The sequence below is a fragment of the Spinacia oleracea genome, chromosome 2 (assembly GCF_020520425.1).
Source record: "Spinacia oleracea cultivar Varoflay chromosome 2, BTI_SOV_V1, whole genome shotgun sequence".
Taxonomy (NCBI): Eukaryota; Viridiplantae; Streptophyta; class Magnoliopsida; order Caryophyllales; family Amaranthaceae; genus Spinacia; species Spinacia oleracea.
In genome coordinates, this window is record NC_079488.1 from 104341178 (window position 1) to 104361517 (window position 20340).

The following is a 20340-nucleotide window of genomic DNA, read 5'->3' on the forward strand; positions in this document are numbered from 1 at the left end:
GATCTGACATTACGGCTTATACGCGGAGATACACGTGTTTCACCACGTGTCCCACCGTCATATTCCACGCTTTCAACCGAAAACAACTACTCCGTACATAACTTACAAAGTACGAAGGTCTCTATGTCGATTCCACCATTTCCACGGGAGTATGTTTTATTTTTGTGTACGATAACATTGCAATGAGAAGTTTGTTTTTATTTGGTATGCAAAGAGAAAGATTAAATAGTGTTTTTTTTTCCTTTCTTTTGATTTAGAGAAATTGACTCTTTGAAAATCCGGTTTGATTGTATTGGACTTTACAAACGTTCTTCTTACTACTCCCTCCGTCCCGGAATACTCGACCCGATTTGACCAGCACAGAGTTTAAGGGACTTGAATTGACTTATTTAATTTAATAGGTAGTAGTTGATAGTGGGGTATTATTTTAATGTAGTTAGTGGGAAATGGGTAAAGAGTGGGGTTGGGGAGAGTAGGGGTTGAATTTTTAATTATTTTTTGTATGGAGTAGGGGGGTAGGTGGGTTAATAGGGGTGGAGTGAGAAATAATATAATATTGTTAGAATATTTCCATTTTTAGAAACAGTTCAGTATTAAGGGACGGCCCGATAAGGAAAACAGGTCAAGTATTCCGGGACGGAGGGAGTAGTAATAATGATATTGTAGTGCAAAAAGTCAAATTGGGTCGAGTATTAAGGGACGGAGGGAGTAACTTCTTTTTTAGTTGTTGGTATTAAAAATCAATATTATTAACTAATGTCCACTTTAAAATTATCCGTTGTCACTCTATTAATGTAACATTTGAATAAACTAATTGTTAACCTTTTAATGAAATCGTGCATGACACGGGTACTAACTTGTTTACCTCAAAGATCTCTTTTTACCCTAATAACTAACCAACTTTCCTTTATTAAAAAATAAAAAAATTCTAACCAAATAGGGGAGAAATCGAGATTAAACAAACGATAATCATCATTAATGGAAAGTAATCAGATATTTAATTATGAAAGAAAATCATAAAATGTAACAAAAAGTCGTATACGTGTGGGGCGTGTGACTCGTTTTAAGACCTCTACCTCCATTACTCCATTAGGCTCCGTCTATATAAAGGGTAATCCGCAAGAAGAGTCATCCCTGCAACAAAAGAAAGAGCTAATCATCTTCCTTAATCACAAAAAAAAAAAAAGAGGAATTGAAAAATGTCGGGATTAATAGATAAAGCAAAGATGTTCGTAGCAGAGAAGATCGCAGATATGCCAAAGCCAGAAGCAAGCATAGAAGATGTGGATCTTAAAGGTGTTAACAGAGAAGGTGTTACTTACAACGCTAAGCTTGGTATTATGAATCCTTATTCTCAATCCATTCCCATTTGTGAGATCTCCTACGTTCTTAGATGTGATGGCAGGTCCGTAAATTTTTCAATATTTTCATCCAACGATAATCTTATATATGTTGTGATCATTTCTTCGATTTTGATTGGAGATTTTTAATTTGTTGATTGATTGATTGATTTGCCGATGATTTGTTGAAAGGTAACTTTTTGGTATTGTTAGTCAAGTTGGTTGGTTGGTTGGTTGATTGATTTCACATTTGCTTGAATTGTTGGATGAGGAATACGAGAGAGCATGATATGTTCTCGGAAAATATACAATTGTAAATAGAACAACATATCATCATTCATGCTAATTGCGGGTTAATAATGCTCTTTCCCTTTCCCTACCGTTTGAACAATCGATCAATATGCTCAATTAATGTTAATAAAGCTATTTGAATAACTAAGAAATACTTTGGTATAGGGGAGTTGTTAAGGAAAATTATTTTGAAAGTAAAAATGGACTAATTTTCTAGATACATTCAAGACTTTTTTTCTTTATTCATTCATTTGGAGCTTCCAAATGAACACATGAAAAATTAAAGCATTGGTTGTAAATTGTAATAAAGTGAAGACTCTCGGAAAAAAGGGTATGTCTTTTGTTTTTTATACGGACAATAATAGAGTGACCCTAAGGGTTGGTAACCCTTTCTATATTGAATTTTAATTGGTTACAAATGCATTGAAACTTTACATATAACATTTTCTCTCTCCAATTAATTATGCTTATATATTATTTTATGTTATATGTATCTTAGAGATTGCCAACCCTTAGGATCAACCAAACATTTTCCTTTTTATACTACGTAACTTGTGAGTTCCATGACTTTAATTTACCAAAGGCTAGTCCCGGGAAATTGATGATTTATGGAATATTAATAACATATGCATGTTGTGCTTGATTATGAGATGCCATTTAAACACAAAGATTTTGGAAATCTTCTTGATTTTCAAGTGCATGAACCCGCCTAGATTCTTAGATTTTGTTGTATGATCTTTATGATTAAAAATGCCCGCTAGCAACCTGCAACTTTAATTATTCATGTTTCTGTTTTTTTGCACTTTAATTATACCTTAAGTCACTAACAAGTGAGAATAAACTTGATTAATGCTTCATCATGGAGGGAATAAGTACTATATATCAAAGACTTCTTATTTATCTTTATTATATAAGTCAAGAGGGGAGGGTTATTTTCGTAATCACGCTTTTGGTGTCCACCAACTAAAAGACTAAAATATCCCTTAGCTCTTCATAATTACATATTAAAGTAAATCTGATTATTTATTATTTTAAAAAACTGATTAATTAAATGTTTATTACTTCCTCCGTTTCTGAAAGTTCTTTACGCTTTGGAATACGTGTCCAAAACATGAAAACTTTGTCCGTAAATTCTCACTATTATATACATCAAAACGTTACATGTAAAATCTTGTTGGATTGGTCTCGATATGTATTTTCATAATATCAACTTTTTATAATTTTTTCACGTACGAAATTGGATATATTAGTAGTTAAATATTGCATTGGAGTCCGTGCAAATAGTAACTGTAAAGAACTTTCTGAAACGGAGGTAGTACTTTGTATTATTATTTACATTTCTTACATACATAGATTTTTTTGATTGATGCAATAGTTATGCTTAGTTAAATATGAACTTAGATTGCAAAATTGACCTATATAGCATGACCTTAATATTTTTAAATATGAACTTGCGAATATTTTTGTGTCTAATATTTATTGTGATTAGTTGTAATAATACAATTTTAAGTTTTTTAAATAAATTCGCACGCATCAGAGATATTATATCATGAAGATGCCGATATCTAAAGATGAAGAATAAAAAAGTCAAATTCAATTATATATATGCATTCCATGATTTGGCATATTCTTCATACCATTCACCCAATCCCGTAAACTAAATTCTATCTCAATCAAGTCCTACCGTGTCTTTGTCGAATACCATTCTTTCGTGATAAAAAGTCTTAGGTGATACCGTCATGCACTAATTTTGTACGGAGTATGAGACATTAAAGTACCAAAAATGAACAAATGTTAAGATGATGCCTAATGTTTGATACTCCATACTTGAAATGTTGTTTCTTCTCTAATTGATTATGAACTAAAGAAGTTAAGTTAATTTTTACAGGGAGATAGTATCCGGGAACATCGCAGACCCAGGATCAATTAGAGGAAAGGAGACGACAATGGTGGAAGTGCCAATGAAGGTGCCACATAACATAATAGTGAGTTTGGTTCGGGATATTTTCAGGGATTGGGACATTGATTATGAGCTACAAATAGGTCTCATTATCGACCTCCCTATCATTGGAAACTTTACCATTCCTCTTTCTTCTAAGGGAGAGATCAAGCTTCCCTCCATTAAAGACTTTTTTGGCGGAGGAGGAGACGACGAGGACAAGAAGGAATGAACAACGTACCTCCTTCATATACATGTTTGAAACAAGAATAAACATACACCTTTTTTTTTTTTTTTTTTTTACACCTCTTGTCATAGTTTCATGATGGGCACCCTTGGGCCTTGGTTATACTACTATTTAGGAAAAAAGTTTACTCTTGGGGGGTCTCACTTTTACTTTCACTTGTTTTGGTGCTTAGCTTGAGTTTTTATACTAATGATCGAACTCATTTGGTCTTAAATTGTTAATTAAATCTTCATTTTGGTGGGTTGTCTGTCCCCCTATATAAACTGTTTGTTCTCAATAAGAAACTGAAATCGTCAAAGGTGATCATTTTGCTGGCAGAGGTGTAAGTAACTAGGATTTTTAAAAATAGGAGTTGGTACAATGATACAAAAGAAACGGATCGGTAAAGGACACTCTATATGGGCCTATGGGGGCATGATCATACATTCATTCATACCCCAATTCAAAAGGAATTCTAACAAAGATTTAATCCGAAAGTGGGAGAAAGGCCGTACCCTTGCTAGGCTACCATTGTGCACGAATAATTGGAACCGCTGTATCAGCAGTTTAGCACATACGAGTATACGACTATGCAAGTCACTGTGTATTATTTCGTACGATCTTAATTTGGTTTCTTTACTCTCGCTAATTCCTCCTAATACTCCGTATCTATCTATACTAATATATTAAAAGGCGTTCTTAAGAACGTATACGTGTCACATATACCTCTCCTTATTACGCCACGTCACCACTAATCAGCATTATGACATGTAAACAATGATCAAACACCAGACCTCTTTGTTAAAAGTTCAACGTCCAACCATCTTAACCAACTACAACTTGTGTTATATATTCTATATAAACATTTATGATCTTTTTACAATAAATAACAAATTGAATAGAAGTGAATGCAAAAAAGGGAATGATTGAATGTATAAATGTACAATTATTGCTTTTTTTAGATTAAGCCTAAAAATAAAAATAAAAAACTCAGGGCAATATGAACATGCATTCGGGGTAATAGAGCGTGGAGTTTCAGCTTGGAAAGGTTGTTAATCGGCAACTAATCTTGTGTGTAACCCCATAATTCTATGACGACCCATCATATAAATGGACACATATTTACAACAAATAAATCCGAATAAAAGTCAAAACCCGGGGCAACACTCGGGCCACACACTAGTCGGAGTATTGATTTAATAATGTTATTGGTTTACCGACACATGGTGATACATGTCGAATGGCAGAGCGCTTGAGGGATGGGGGATTGATACCTCGCATTTCTACATAAAAATAGATTTTTAATCATCTTGTGCTTCAACATCCGCGAAAGACTAGAGAAATGTTTATATTATGTTGATTACCTTACAAGAAAGGGGATGTAGCTCAGATGGTAGAGCGCTCGCTTAGCATGCGAGAGGTACGGGGATCGATACCCCGCATCTCCATTTTTGTTTGCACATTTGGTGTTTTGTATTTGTCCGTTTTACTGTAGACGTGCTACAAGCGTGGTTTGACATTCTCCATCTTATCGCTACTCCCTCCGTCCCGGAATACTTGACATGTTTTCCTTATCGGGTCGTCCCTTAATACTTGACCTGTTTCTAAAAATGAAAATATTCTAACAATATTATATTATTTCTCACTCCACCCCTATTAACCCACCTACCCCTATTAACCCACCTACTCCATACAAAAATAATTAAAAATTCAACCCCTACTCTCCCCAACCCCACTTCTTAACCCACCTCCCACTAACTACATTAAAATAATACCCCACTATCAACTACTACCTATTAAATTAAATAAGTCAATTCAAGTTCCTTAAACTATGTGCCGGTCAAACCGGGTCGAGTATTTCGGGACGGAGGGAGTAATTGACAACAACGCTGTTTGTATCCTACTCAAAATGTTTATTTACCCATCATTCTCACAGGGTTATTTTTTCGCATATCAGATATATCAGCTAAAAGACAAAAAATAAAGTATCATTCATATTAAAAAAAAAGTACAATTCTGTAAAAAGAAGTACAATTCTGTAAAAAGAAGTACAATTCTTGTTTAAAAAAGTACCATTCAATTTCCTATTTGTCTTTTTTTCCTATTTTGTGTTTTGCTATGATATGCATTTACAAGCACATATCAGATATCCGAAAATACTTCTTCTCAATCTCACCTCATACGTGTAGGGATGTCAATGATCTGATATATACGTGAACATGTCATTGATCTGATATGTACGTGAACATGTCATTGATCTGATATGTACGTGAACAACTCGAGAATAAGCTCGGTCGAAATTCGTTCATTAATAACAAACAAGTCCGAACAAAATTTTGAAACTCGTTTAATAAATGATACTAGCTCTAACAACTTGATATTCGGCTCGTGAACAGCTCGTTCGTGTTTATTTATAAGCTCGTTCAAGCTCAAATTTTAAGTTAGAACTAAGTTGCAATTATTTTGTTAGACTTCGATTTTTAGAATGTTTTTATTTTATGAGATTATAAGTATTAGTAAAGTATACTATGCAAACAAATTATTTGAATTGGTTATTTTTTTAATTTTTAAAATAATATTACGTTTATTGATATGTTCGTTTAAATTCGATATTGTTCGTTTGCGAAAAGCTCGTTTGTGAAAAGCTCGGCTCAACTCGAACTTGAATTTGAACGAGTTACTCGTGAGCTAAGCTCGACCAATGAAAAACTTTAACGACCCAAGCTTGAACAGGGAAAATAAAAGCTTGGTTAAGCTAGGCTCTAGCTCGAGCTCGAAAATTTCTTAGCTTGACTCGAACAGCCAAATACCTACTCGTCTCGGCTCATTGACATCCCTAAATATGTCACGCTAGTAACTTCTAGTTAAATACTCAAATATATGATCATATAGTTTTCTATTATTGTAACGGCTTCATAGCCAAACCCTCATTATATTAATAATTATTTTGACAGCTAATCTCTTCTCGCTACTATTAACTACTACCCGCTAACCACTATCTGTTGCTCAACCGCTAAAATTGTCCGCTACTCAACCGCTAGAGTTGTCCGCTAATAGCTACATCTACTTTTATTGAACATGGCCTTAGACGTGCTAAAAACGTGATATGACGTAGATTCTCCATCTTCCCACTAATTGACAACAACATTCTGCTGTTTGTACCCTACTCAAAAATCAAAATGTTCATTTACCCATCATTCTCACCCCCCATATGTCACGCTAAATGAAGCCAAAAAGATATTCCCAATTCCTCATTTATATAATCAAGTCCAACAACTCCCTAATTAAATTAAAGTTAGTTTCAACCCTTCATCAGAATCATCACCATCTTATTTAGCAACTATAAACTTTTTATTAGTCTTCACTAATTCACTCTCCATCTACCTCCATAAAACACATCCCTTGATCAACCGCGCGCAGCTATGGTGGAAGAGCAAGCCCGCCCACTAGCGACTCCGATCACCGATCAAAAACCGATCCGACCCACCAAAACAAGGTGTTGCACGACCCGTTTTTTAGTATGCTCTCTAACCACAATAATCTTGTTGATCATAACCATTATAATCCTTGTTTTAACAGTGTTCAAGGTCAAGGATCCAATCATGACACTCAACAAAATCTCCCTCAACCTTAAAACTAACAAAGCAAACGGTCAAGTTCTCCAGCTCGGATCCAATATCTCAATGATCGCTGATGTGTCGGTCGAGAACCCGAACCAGGCTACCTTCAGGTTCAGTAACACCACCTCAAGCATTTACTACAAGGGGATCATGGTAGGAGAGGCCCATGGACCTTCGGGTCAGGCCCGGCCCAGGCATACCATGAGGATGAATGTAACAGTGGATATTATTACAGAAAGGATTATCATGGCTCCGAACCTAAGTAGTGATATAGGGTCGGGCCTGTTTAGTATGGATACCTACACCAGAGTTCCTGGAAGAGTGAAACTATTGCTGATTATCAAGAAAAATGTTGTTGTGGAGATGAATTGTACAGTTAATTTTAATATTACTAGCCAAGAAATTCAAGATCAAAGTTGCAAGAGGCACGTTGACTTGAATCTTTAGAGTTAGGAGATTCGAAGTATATAGGAACATAAGTATTGCATCGTTGTCAACTTTTCTCGGGCAATTTCTTTATTTTTACTATTTACTATACTATTCTTTTCTCCGGATCAAAATAACTGTTGCAACTGTTTACTGTAAGCCGGCCAGTAATTGACGAGTCATTTCCATTTTGTTTATTTACGGAGTACTAATTTAACGGAGTATGTATTTCTACTATTTCTAAAATACTTAAATACGTTGTAGAAAATATACAATGACCGACGAGTATGAAAATATAGCACACAAACACAAGCCCTACCTATAAATTATATTCATTTCGTCCCTTAATATTCGTCACGATTTGACTTACACAGAATTTTAGATAATTTAATTAACTTATTTATTTATTAGGTGCTAGTTGATAGTAATATATTTTTTAAATATAGATAGTGATAAAAGTGTCAATTTTTTTGAGGTGTGAGTAGGGATTGAAATTTTTTAATAATTTTTTTATAAAGTAGGAAATATAAGTGGGTTCTTGTGAAGTAAGAGAAATGAAATACTAATATTAAGTTAAAATATGTCGTTTATTATAAACATGACGAGTATTAAGGGACGATTTTATAAGAAAAACGAAACGAGTATTAAGGGACGGAGAGAGTAAATGGTAGATATTAACGGTATAAAATCTCATAACAACATGCCATGACATCAATTGCGCAAACCGCAAATCCGAAATAACTCAGAAGTCAGAATAGCACAAATGTTCATATGATCATATCAAGGGCCATTACGTGGGAGACTAAACTAGGAGAAACTGAGAAAGTGACGAATAGTCTGTACTCTGTAGTAAGTGAATCAACAAAGGAACCTTGACCAAGAATTGCAGAAACTGTGTGTTCGGTCCGCCTATTAATCTCATGAGTTCAAACTTTAAAGTCAAACAAGAAATTAGCTTATTTGTCCTCATTGTTGATTGTGTGGAGGTTGGCTACATCGCTGTCCACCAGCGACAAAAAAAATCCATACCCACCCTTAAAAAAAAAAAAAAAAAAGTTGAAAAGATGGCCCACACTTAAATAGTGTTGCTAACTTGTTATATACTGTCATCGGTAATATAAGTATTGTCATTGTTATATATATACTGTCATTGTTGTATTAAAATATTGTCACAATCATCCAAAAAAAGGAAATTATGTATACAAGTGTAATGAAATAGAAAAAGTAAAGGGATCACTTAAATGAATGGATAAAAGTGTTGCATATTAAATCACTAGTAGAAAAAACCCTTATTGCAGCGGGCTTTTAGACCCCTGTTGCAGCGTACATCGTATGCTGCAACTGGGGGGCCTGCAACAAGTCTGAACTTGTTGCAGCGTACTTTTTGCAGCGAACATTGTACGCTGCAACAAGTGTCACGCTGCAAAAAAGTACTTTTTGCAGCGAACATTGTACGCTGCAACAAGTGTCAAAATTTTGGCAAAAATAGTGACTTGTTGCAGCGTACAAAGAAGTGTACGCTGCAAAAAACTCCACTTGTTGCTGCGTACATCTATTTGTACGCTGCAACAAGTCTGAAAATTTGCCAAAATTTAGACCCTTGTTGCAGCGTACACATATATATGTACGCTGCAACAAAGCACTTTTGGCGGGAAAATTCTAATTTTGTTTAGGGACTTTGCACCAAATATAGAAACCTGTCATAACAATAATAGAATATCACAACCTGTATAACAAATATATAAACAATAACTGTAGTTTTGTATATATTCCAAAACTAAAGTGCACGTACTAATACATTTAAATATATGTACGTTCCAATTTCAACGTACGCATACATTTTAATACAAAATATTGTTCTATAACATCTAAGCCAACTCGATCAAACGCGCTCAGGCCAATAATAAATACTTTCTGGTAAAAAACTTAGCCCATTGCTCACGAACCACATCAATTTCCTCACTAGCATAAGGCGCATTCCTGTAGTATAGACCTTCAAAAACAAAAATTTGATGGGAGCATTAGATTAAATGTCATTTTAGTCTAAATATGAACTATAACGACCCAATGAGCCTTAAATGTGCATAAATAGATTGAAATGAGTATTTGAAAACTTTAAAAATAAGCATATTAAACATGTAATAAGTTTGAAATAAGTCATTAGGTTCTTTAGTTCACATTTGGGAACGAAAATGTCATTTTAGTCTAAATATGACCTATAACTAGGGGTGTTCATTACCGGGTACCCGGCTTATCGGGTACCCGATAATACGGGTACCCGCTTTTGCGGGTAGTTAAAATATCGGCCCATGACCCGACCCGGAAAAAGCGGGTACCCGGATTTCGGGTACCCGATTTTCCCGGGTCGGGATATCGGGTACCCGGAATTTTAATTAGCGAAAGTTTTGAACATAGAACAAATATAGGGATCCAATCAATAGCACTAAAATAAGATTACTAGTCGAGTTAGAGACTCATAGTAGTCAAATCCTGGAAATTAAATCCATAATGACAAACAACATAACAAAATAATCTAATTTTAATTAAAAGTTTGACAAAAGTAAATTAAACCAAATAGATTAATGACATACGGGTATATATAATTTCAATTCTATTGTTATACACAGCTATACACCCAACTGAATGGTTGACCTGACCTTCCTTTGATTTCTTTTTGAGAGGAATTTACTGGGAAGAGGATGAAATGGGTAAGAATCTAAGAACGAACAAACAGCAACAACAACATCTCACGCATCCTTCCTCATAATAGTGGTAAATTAACTTAAGCGATTTACACTCCATGGATTGAAGAACACAATAGCAACATCACAATATAACATTTAGTTGAATACGATTTTGAAGAGAACATCCATTGATGACCAACAAAGATATTATACTCAAAACGTAGATCGTCAAACCAATTTTTAGAATCAAGTGAAGAAATTACAAGATTCGAATTTCTAGACCGAAGATCCGAGAAATTAGAGTTTTTTTGGAGGAGAGAGAAAAAAGATGATAATGTTTGGATAGAAATGAGAAGCAGAAGAGAGAATCATAAAAAACAATGAACCAAAAAAAGGGTTGAGATTAGAAATAACGGGTATTCGGGTACCCGCCAGAACAAAACATTGGCCCATGACCCGACCCGATTAAAAGCATAGTTTACCGGGTCGGGTAACCGACCCGTTAAATTTTAAAAAATCAGCAAAATACCCGGTTAATTTGAAGCGGGTCAGCGGGTCAACGGGTCGGGTAGTGCGGGTCGGGTATTTTTGAACACCCCTACCTATAACGACCCAATGAGCCTTAAATGTGCGTAAATAGATTGGAAAGGGTCTTGGAAACTTAAAACTAAGAATATTAATCATGTAAAGGGTTTAAAATGAGTCTTTAGGTTCTTTAGTTCAAGGTTAGGAGCGAAAATGTCTCATTTTAGCCTAAATATGACCTATAACGACCAAACAAGTCTCAAATGTGCACAATAGATCGGATTGAGTCTTGAAAAGTTAAAAATAATCATATGAATCATGTAATAAGTTTGAAATTAGTTTTTAAGTTCGTTAGATCAAAGTTGGGAGCGAAAATGTCATTTTAGCCTAAATATGACCTATAACGGCCAAAGAAGTCTCGAATGTGCATAAATAGATTGGAGTAAGTCTTGGAAAGTTAAAACTAATCATATAAAACATTTAATATGTTTAAAATGAGTCCTAAGGTTCTTTATTTCATATTTGGGAGCAAAAAAACCTCATTTTAGCCACAATGATACTGTAGTCACAAACCTAGGTAGGTCGAAGAACTAGCGTTTCCTCTACTAAGACGGTAAAGGGCCACCATCAAAGTGTAACAACTTCTCGTATCAAAGTGTAGTAGCATTTAGAAATGCCCAAATTCGCTGCAACAGCTCAGCTTTCACGGGATCAGGAATAGATGCTGCATTACAAAAGATCTCGCCCGCATCAATTTCAAATGTTTTGCAACTGCTGATTTATTACACACAAAATGAAGGTATTCAACTGCAGATAATAAATATAACTTCTATAATTACTTAATTAGTTTTAAGTCTTCCAATCATTTCTTAGGTTTCAAAACATTGTTACAGCTTACACGTTCTGCAACACCAAGACCAAACAATATTTCATAAACTCATTGCTCGCACATGAGTCATGACTTGGTAATACCAAAAACAAAGGTAACTTCAGCTTTTGGGTCAGATCAGATTTTCCTTAACATCTCATTTCTACAAGTAAATGTCAAAGCTCAATCAACCTTAACATCTCAGTACTTGGAACAAAGTAAAAAGAATTTCTGTCTAGAAAAGCTTGAAATCAGGAATCGCCTCGTTTTCTTATTCCCTAAACAATTACATTGCTTAGCAACAAGCAATGTAATTAGGAGCATGCTTTGACAATTGACAACACATACACAACACGAGAAGCAAAACCTTAAAAAAGATATATACCTCTTCCTTTTGGAGTAATTAAACGAATAAGATCATCTACAGTTACATTGTTCCTCCCTTTCTTCATTATAAATGTCCTGAATATTGGAAGCAAATCTTAGTTGAAACTCAAACATGACTAATTTGCAGGATTACAAGAAATCACACTATCAACTTGATTCAAATTACACTATCAACTTGATTATTAAATCCCAACACCAGCAGGATTAGGTTTATACTACAAGGGATGTGGGGGAGAGGTTCAAACCTGCAAACAGCTTTCATTTCATCCTTCCATCCACATTCAATCAGCCTTTCTCTCAAAAGATCCATCAATCTCTCCTTTTCTCCACTTTCCATCAACTGTAAAGTCAATTAACCAAATACCCATCTTAAACCACGCAATTCAATCCACAAAATCAAAATCCATAACTTTTGAGTGTCCAAAAAATTATTTAAAAAACCCAAATCAAAGGATCTGCCCAGCAAATTAACAGCAAGAAGCAAGTTATTTTTCTTCTTTTTAAAAGAACAAATTAACGGGGTTGAAGAAACAGACCTTAATATTGATTTTCTCTTGAAGGGTAAGTTCCTTTTCTTGCTCATCACCTGCATCTGGTGTTGGTTGACGATTCACTGAATGCCTCCTAAATATTTTACACCAAAAAAGCAAAAATTGTATTAAAAAAAACTCCAAACGACAGAAAAAAGGGATTATTTGAGTGAAATACTAAACAGAAAGGGCATAAATTTTAAAGGATTACATTGATAAATATGTTGTTTTAGCAAGCTCCAACAATTACGTTGGAAAACAAACACAAAAAGTTGGAAAACTATACCTCCTCAAACAGATTCGCGCAAGAGAGAGTAAGAGATCGAAATACTTGGGACTGTGACGGCGAGAACAGAACGCGATGGGGGAGATGAGGCGAGAACACAGACCCACCGGCGAAGAAAGCGACGCAGGGCCGAGCAACGCCTGAGTTCGACGGCTGCTGAGTTCGACGGCGGCTGAGTTTGATGGCTGAGTTCGAAGGCCAGATGCTTGGAGAGAAGGAGTTGAGAGAGCGCTGGAAAATAAAATTTTGAGATATTTTGTTAAGTGAAAAAGCTATTGACGAAATAACGTTATTGCAGCAAAAAATTTTGAAACGCGGACTTGTTGCAGGGGGCAATAGCATGTACGCTGCGATAAAGTCGGGTTGTTGCTGCGGGCTTTTATTTTGTACGCTGCAACAAACACATTTGCTGCGAACATTTAAAATGTACGCTGCGATAACCCTTTAAAGGGTTTGACCCGCGTTGACCGACTGGTTGTTGAAGCGTATTTATACATGTACGCTGCAACAAGGGGGCTGCAACAGGGGTTTTTTTCTACTAGTGAATAATGAATAGATAAAAATATGTATACAAGTGTTATATAAGTATTATCATCGTTTACATAAATACTGTCATTGTTGTATTTAAATACTGTCATTGTTGTATCAATTACTGTCATATTACCGATATTTAGTAATTTGTTTGACTTTTCAACTCATGTAGCGAAAATACCATTTTACCATGGGAATGGACTCTTTTTGTCGTTGTCCACCAGCGATGTAGCATGTCTCGATTGTGTGCGCATGAGTCATGACTACATGCTTTCATATTACTCCGTACAATGGGGCTAGCTGCTTGAGTAATACACTAATACTCCATCCGTTTCTAAATAAATGATATGTATCTTAATTAGGCGTTTCTATTTAAGCGTCCTATTTCTATTTCTTTACATACATTTTTCGCACTTTTTCATCTCACACTTTCATTTTTACTTTACTAATATTATATGCACACGATGCGTGCGGGATTATAAAAACTTAAAATTGTACTATTAACCACTAAATATATAAAATAGTAATTCTATATTTTTATGGAAAATTAAATTATAATAATCCAACATTTTCCCGGTAATCCATTAACATTCCCACCTATGAGGTATTCCAAGCTGATCCAACATTTGGTACAAATCCTTTTAAATGGCAACCTGCTAATTCGGGTCACATGTCCTACGTGGCATTGACCATTGTGATTTTTGCAGGTTTCCTTCTTTTAAACTTCGTATTTCTCATTTTTCTTCTCTGTTCTTCGTCTCTCTCATTCTCACAAAAAAAAAACATTCATTTCCTTCTCTGCTCTTGCTCACACGCCATTAACAACCAAAAAAACATTCACTCTTCTTATCTCTTCTTCTTTACATCAATTAGCCCAAAAAATTCCATAATAATTGCTTCTATTTCCATCCTAACTTACATCACTCACCTTTCACCACCAACAAACCAACTCATTCTTCATCTTCTTCCTCCAACTTCTCCCCCTTTCTCTCTCCTCCCACACTCATGTCAAACAAACAAAAATGCCAGGCTTAGTCTCAGCTAAAAATCCACCACCAACAATTTCTCTCTCCACCGCAGAAATCACCACTCCCACCAGCCAAATCCGCCCCTCTATCGGGTCCCGCCTCAGCTCCCCATCTCCCGCACCCAAACGCACTCCCTCCCCTTCCCCCTCTACCTCTCGGGCTAAACCGTCCCCTTAGCGACCCGCAAAAACTACCCCTCAACTTAGATGAATCCTCCCTCGACAACCCGGATCTAGGTCCGTTTCTCCTCAAACTTGCTAGAGACACTATTGCTTCTGGGGATGGCCCCGGTTAAGGCTCAGGATTTTGCGGTTCGGGCTTGATATCGTGGTTTTAGAAAGTTGAAACCGAGATGCAAATCAACATCAACTTGATAATTTTTCTACTTTGAACATTATGCCATTTTCTTTTTTGGCCTTCTGTCTCAGTGCAAAGGTTAATCAACTTTTTCCTTCTAAAAATTGAATCGAAGTTTAGCAATACTTTAAAAGTTGGGGATGTGGTTGCAATCTCAGAGAGTCCAGTACTCCACTCCGGTTTTCTATGTAGTTTGCGATATCTGTCAGATAAACCTCAAAAAAGAATCACATATTCAGGTCTGATTGCTTCAACTGCTGACCAAAAGATGTGCGGTTGAAGGGGAACCGAATTTGGATTTGGCGATGAGTCTTCATGTTGTTGCTACGATTTACTGCAGTTTAGGGTTTGATGAGGCGATTCATGTGCTTGAAAGGGTAATTGAAGTTCCAGAACTTTGGATTTTTCATTTTACCAGTATTATCGAATTTTCGACACTTAGACACGGTTATGGATATCAGATATTGATATTGAGAGGGAAATGGAGGGAAATGAAGGGTTATTTCCCAGTGAGCATAAAACATAAAAAAAGAAAATGCCATGCAAGCTTAATTGAGTCAATTATAAGTTGGTTGACTTTTTCTTTCAGGTAACCGGTAAAAGGGTTTGTTAAAAGAAAATGGATACCAAAGATTGGATCAGCTAGGAATATCTCATAGGTGGGACTGTTAATGGATTACCGGACAAAGGTTGGACTATTAGACTTAAATTTTCCTATTTTTATTATACACTATCATTCTCTTTTGTCATATTTTTTTGCGAAATATCATTCTATTTTGTCAGTTTTTATTTGGAAATACTAATTAAAACCATTTCGAGTTCACACTTGGGGTGGGCCGTGGGGGGCAATAATTTCATGTACATTCAATTGTTTGTTGATCAATATGATCATCCTCCCAATTCCAAGATCCAAACAAAAAATAAGATGATATTGTGTCGATGTTATATACTTGTATGTGCAACTAACGGCCGCAGCCAACAAGTATGAGTAAGACAATGACCAAACCCTTGTACATATTATTCTTTCACCTACCGGTCACCAATTGATCAGTAAAAACTAAAAAGTGACACCCTACGGCCCTACCTAGCTTCTAAAAACCCCCCAAACAACCATGAAGTATGAAACTATGAAGCGAATTATTACAAACCAATTTGGTCAATTTGAAGTCTACGAGTATAATCTTTGTTTAGTGAAATACGGTTGGTAACATTGCAATTAGTAATCAAACTCGTCATCATTTATTCATCATCATTTTTCCACTTGCAACTTACAAGACTCTTCTCCCTCAAAGTCTTCTAACAATTCGATGTGTTCTTTGGCAAAAAATATGCACTTGACCGGTTCGGTTGGCTTGTTTGTAGCGTTGTGTCACGTATTGCCATTTTCCCGATGCTAAGGCCTGGCGTGTCCCATATGAGGCAACTCCCATGAGCTTGTATGTCTTACTGATGCATGTATCTTGGTGCAGGTTAGTATCATAACGTATTGTTTCCTCTACTATATATTGTGTTGTACAATACTTGTTGCGCATATGGGGTAGGCTGGCCTGGATCAAGCCTCGGGGATTCAGGCGCCACACGGGCGGTCAAAAGGCCCGTCCGTGACAGTTGATTGTGTAGGTCGAATAATCATACCGGAAATATAACTAATGAAACACGTCCCACAGACAAAATGTTGGAAATCAATGACAAAAAAAAAAAGTTAACTTATCCATTTTAGCTTATCGTCCGAAAAATTCAAACTATTAGAAAAGGTATTTGTCAATATAATCTATAAATGCTTGATTATACGAAATACTTAGGAGTAATTAAGAACCAAACAAGTCACAAATACATCACATATCATTTGGGAAAAAATTCAAGCAAAATAGAAATTCATGGTATAATTCGTACTTACGAATATTAGATTAGATGTGCATAATACGCGACCCCTTAAGAAAAATTTATGTAACCATATTTAAATTATACGGAGTACTTAATTTCTTTCTACTGGTATATTGGATAGACGTAGACCTAATCAAAAGGAGGGCCGAGACGGATTTGGGCCAGGCCACGGCATAAAGTCTGTTAGGTTGTGGGTTGGGAAAAATTTTGGGGGGAGTTTTTCTACTCAAAATCCGCTATTTTAGACAAAAAATAACGGTATCTTCAAGCCATTTTCAAGGTTAGTCAATTCTATAACTGAATTTCTAATTTTGAGTTTTTCAAAGTCCACCCAATATTTTTTTAATCGGATGAAGTTAAACCAGACTATTAGACCGGACTCATGATGATCAAGTCTAACTGAACGGACACGACATTTATAAAACACACACAGACACACACACTCCCTCATTTTTCGTTTATTTTATTTTTATTTTTTGGGGTTTTATAAACACACACCCCCTTGTATAAAACTATAAACCCCCCATTGCATCAACCTCCCCAGCTCCCCATTAAATAGGCATCGCTGTTCCCAAACCAAGAATTAAATGCAGCAGCTGGATTCTCCACCCACCTTTCCTCTTCTCTCTCCTCAAAAATTTAAAACTCCCCTTAAACAAAAATAACTCCTCCACGGCTCCACATCTCCACCTTCACATCCACCTCCTTTTTTTTCTCTCTCCTAAAAAATGAAACTCCCCCTTTTTCTCTCTCTCAAATGTCCGCCATTCCTCCACCTTCCTCTCACTCCTCTCACTTCACTTTCTCTCTCAAAAACCTTGGACTCGGCTACGCCATAGCCATCGCTTTTGGCTTCCTCGTCCTCTTCTCCGCCCTCCTCCTCTCTTCTTACATCTGCTGCCGCGCTAGCCGCCGTCGCCGCCTCCACGCTCCTCCCCTCCCTAACTCCTCCTTCGAAAACGGCATCATCGTTCCTCGTATAATCTTCGTTGCCGAAGACGACGACGACGAGGAAAACCAAAACAGAGCCTCAAACGGCGTCGTTGGCCTCGATCGTGCTGTCATTAACTCTTACCCTAAATTCCAATTCTTCAAGAAGAATCTAGAAAATAGTAACGGCGATAATCTCATGTGCTCAATTTGTTTGTGCGATTACAAAGAAGGTGAAATGTTAAGAATGATGCCGGATTGTAACCACTTTTTTCACCTGTGTTGTTTGGATGCGTGGCTTAAACTTAACGGTTCTTGCCCTGTTTGTCGAAATTCTCCGTTACCTACGCCTATTTCTACGCCGTTAGCGGAGGTTGTCCCCCTTTCTCAGTACCCTGATAATCGCCGCAGGTCTAATGTCGTTTCCTCCTCTTAATTTGTACTATATTTTTTAGGTCTACTTAATTTTCTCTGTTCTTAATTTTTGCCTCTTGTTTAGAGTGTGGTTGATTTGATCCAAAGAAGGGCAGATGTAAACACAAATTGAATTTACGGGTTGTTTTATGTTATTTACTTGCCTAATTCATGCAAATATTTACCACGGGCGCTTGTCCATTAATGTTTGATTATGCTCGATAGTGATTATACAGCTTACTACTTTTTGTGTTAAAGTGTGGGATGCTATGTTCGTTGCTCCCTAGCAACAAGAAAAGAAAAAGGTGGAGAAAAAATAAGAAAGGAAAAGAAAGAGTGAAAAAAGGTCCAATTTGTTGTTCACTTTATTTAGCAGCAAATATTATTATGATGCCTTTGATATTGGAAGTTGGTTAAATGACTATCTTATCATTAAGAATTTGTGTGAGAATCACAACATTTTACATTTTGATTTGGTACCGTACATTTGTTGAGATGATTGTATGCTACGGAGTACTTTAAAAAGTCAATTCATTTGCCTAATTCCTCCTTTAATCTTCGTGAACATTTTGCATTTTAATTTTGATTATCTGGATAATTAATTAGGTTGCAATTCTTGTAACTAATTAGACTTACAGTGTGTCGTATGATAAAGTTGTGAAGTTAGTTTAGTGTTGTCTTAGCAAACTAACTAACCTTGATTAAGCAAGCCATAAAATATTGTAGCCATCTCTCTAAAGCATGTTCATTCAGAATTAATTAAGTTGACAAAGCTAGCTACTTAGTACTTACGTGCCATTTTTTTAGTCCTTTAAAGTTACATTAGTTTCAAAATGTTTCCAACGTAACTTTATTGATCATTAATGAAATTAGTCCCAATACGAAAATCCATCGATGTTATATTGTTATTCATTCCACATAGATGTTGTACAAATTTTTGTATAAGGCAGTTTTACACAAAAGACCATCTTGTTGTCATACAAGTTAAGTAATGGAATCAATTAGTTAAACACTGAAACTAATTAGTTAATCACTAGAACAAATTAGTTAAACAATGAAACTAATTAGTTACACACTAAAACTGATTAGTTAAAAAATCGATTAGTTAAACAATGAAAGTCGTATTTCCAATAAGACGATTTTACACAAAAATTATCGTGTTGTATAACAAGCTGTAAGCAGTTGGTTACAACTTCCTACAATGGCAATTGGCATGCATGGGGTATGAATCAATTATTTTAATGCTAAAAATAAAAAAACGTTGCTTTAGTTATGGACTGTTTCGCACATGCATGACTACACAATGAAGTTGAACTGATAGTAAGAACATATTAGTCCGTAGTAGTAGAATCTTTTTCTACTAAAAAGAAAATATCAAATCATGTGCAATTGTGATATTCTGATTCTTCTATTCAATAATTGACTGCTTTTATAAAAAAATTATTTTATTTTTTGTGGTTGAAAGTTGGAACTATACGCGATTACGATGTTTAAGAATTATTCTTGCGTCCACAATAATATTAGCGTGGATCTAAAATTAATTGTTTTCTCTAGCACTATTTTTACACTCATAGTGACATTTATTGTTCATATAGTAACTATAATAAATTAAACACCAAAATTCTTAGACATAATAACCATTTTTTGAAGCATAGTAACTCTATGTTCTTAAAAGCGATTTGTGACTTCAAATCACATTATTCAAACACAACATGTATCAAAGACACTAATTTGATATTTTTTTCATAATAATCTTAATAAAATGCCAAAATAAATTAAGAACAAGTTGTTGACTTTATTTTAAAACATGGTCTACAATAAATTTAATGTGGACCAACTCCATTTAAGAATGGGTGGATGTTTAAGCGTTTTTTATCCTTTGTTTTCTCCTGATCAAGCATTTTTATTTCCTTCGTATGCTCTAGGTAGTATGGTTGCATCTTACGGAGAGTATTATTTTATGAGTTAATGTTTTATTATTTAATTCACTTATTTCATTGAGACATGGTTACGAGAAAAAGAGTTGACTTTGAAAAAAGTTAAGAAGTTGAGTATAGGGGAATTGTGACAAGAT

The 20340-nt window shown here is 35.5% G+C and overlaps 4 protein-coding genes and 1 non-coding gene across 5 annotated transcripts; 4 read left to right on the forward strand and 1 right to left on the reverse strand.

Annotated features, from left to right (window-relative positions):
- Positions 1–1099: 1099 nt before the first annotated feature.
- On the forward strand, positions 1100–4031 carry LOC110790083 (late embryogenesis abundant protein Lea14-A-like). Its single transcript, XM_021994824.2, has 2 exons — positions 1100–1405; positions 3520–4031. Exons 1-2 carry the CDS (start codon positions 1200–1202, stop codon positions 3800–3802), a joined length of 489 nt encoding a protein of 162 aa, XP_021850516.1. The 5' UTR covers positions 1100–1199; the 3' UTR covers positions 3803–4031.
- A 1140-nt stretch (positions 4032–5171) lies between these two features.
- On the forward strand, positions 5172–5244 carry TRNAA-AGC (transfer RNA alanine (anticodon AGC)). The gene has a single exon. It is a non-coding gene; the product is annotated as a tRNA-Ala (tRNA).
- A 1748-nt stretch (positions 5245–6992) lies between these two features.
- Positions 6993–8039, forward strand: LOC110788708 (uncharacterized). Its single transcript, XM_021993359.2, has one exon. The coding sequence runs from the start codon at positions 7219–7221 to the stop codon at positions 7861–7863; it is 645 nt and encodes a 214-aa protein (XP_021849051.2). The 5' UTR covers positions 6993–7218; the 3' UTR covers positions 7864–8039.
- Positions 8040–11624: 3585 nt separating this feature from the next.
- LOC130467148 (transcription and mRNA export factor ENY2-like) lies at positions 11625–12930 on the reverse strand. The gene is made up of 4 exons (XM_056835589.1): positions 12843–12930; positions 12552–12646; positions 12305–12381; positions 11625–11775 (listed from the first exon to the last, which is right to left on the reverse strand). Exons 2-4 carry the CDS (start codon positions 12641–12643, stop codon positions 11702–11704), a joined length of 243 nt encoding a protein of 80 aa, XP_056691567.1. The 5' UTR covers positions 12644–12646; positions 12843–12930; the 3' UTR covers positions 11625–11701.
- A 4532-nt stretch (positions 12931–17462) lies between these two features.
- Positions 17463–18481, forward strand: LOC110788717 (RING-H2 finger protein ATL67). The gene has a single exon (XM_021993368.2). It carries the CDS (start codon positions 17680–17682, stop codon positions 18286–18288), a length of 609 nt encoding a protein of 202 aa, XP_021849060.1. The 5' UTR covers positions 17463–17679; the 3' UTR covers positions 18289–18481.
- Positions 18482–20340: the final 1859 nt, after the last annotated feature.

What these genes read in the sequence shown, in the direction of transcription:
- LOC110790083 (XM_021994824.2), top strand. Translation starts at nt 1,200, where the DNA reads ATGTCGGGATTAATAGATAAAGCAAAGATGTTCGTAGCAGAGAAGATC. An exon ending in GTTCTTAGATGTGATGGCAG is followed by an intron (nt 1,406 to 3,519) that starts GTCCGTAAATTT and finishes TAATTTTTACAG; the next exon opens with GGAGATAGTATCCGGGAACA.
- LOC110788717 (XM_021993368.2), top strand. Translation starts at nt 17,680, where the DNA reads ATGTCCGCCATTCCTCCACCTTCCTCTCACTCCTCTCACTTCACTTTC.
- LOC110788708 (XM_021993359.2), top strand. Translation starts at nt 7,219, where the DNA reads ATGGTGGAAGAGCAAGCCCGCCCACTAGCGACTCCGATCACCGATCAA.
- LOC130467148 (XM_056835589.1), bottom strand. Translation starts at nt 12,643, where the DNA reads ATGGAAAGTGGAGAAAAGGAGAGATTGATGGATCTTTTGAGAGAAAGG. An exon ending in GAAATGAAAGCTGTTTGCAG is followed by an intron (nt 12,382 to 12,551) that starts GTTTGAACCTCT and finishes TCCAATATTCAG; the next exon opens with GACATTTATAATGAAGAAAG. An exon ending in AATTACTCCAAAAGGAAGAG is followed by an intron (nt 11,776 to 12,304) that starts GTATATATCTTT and finishes TTTGTAATGCAG; the next exon opens with CATCTATTCCTGATCCCGTG.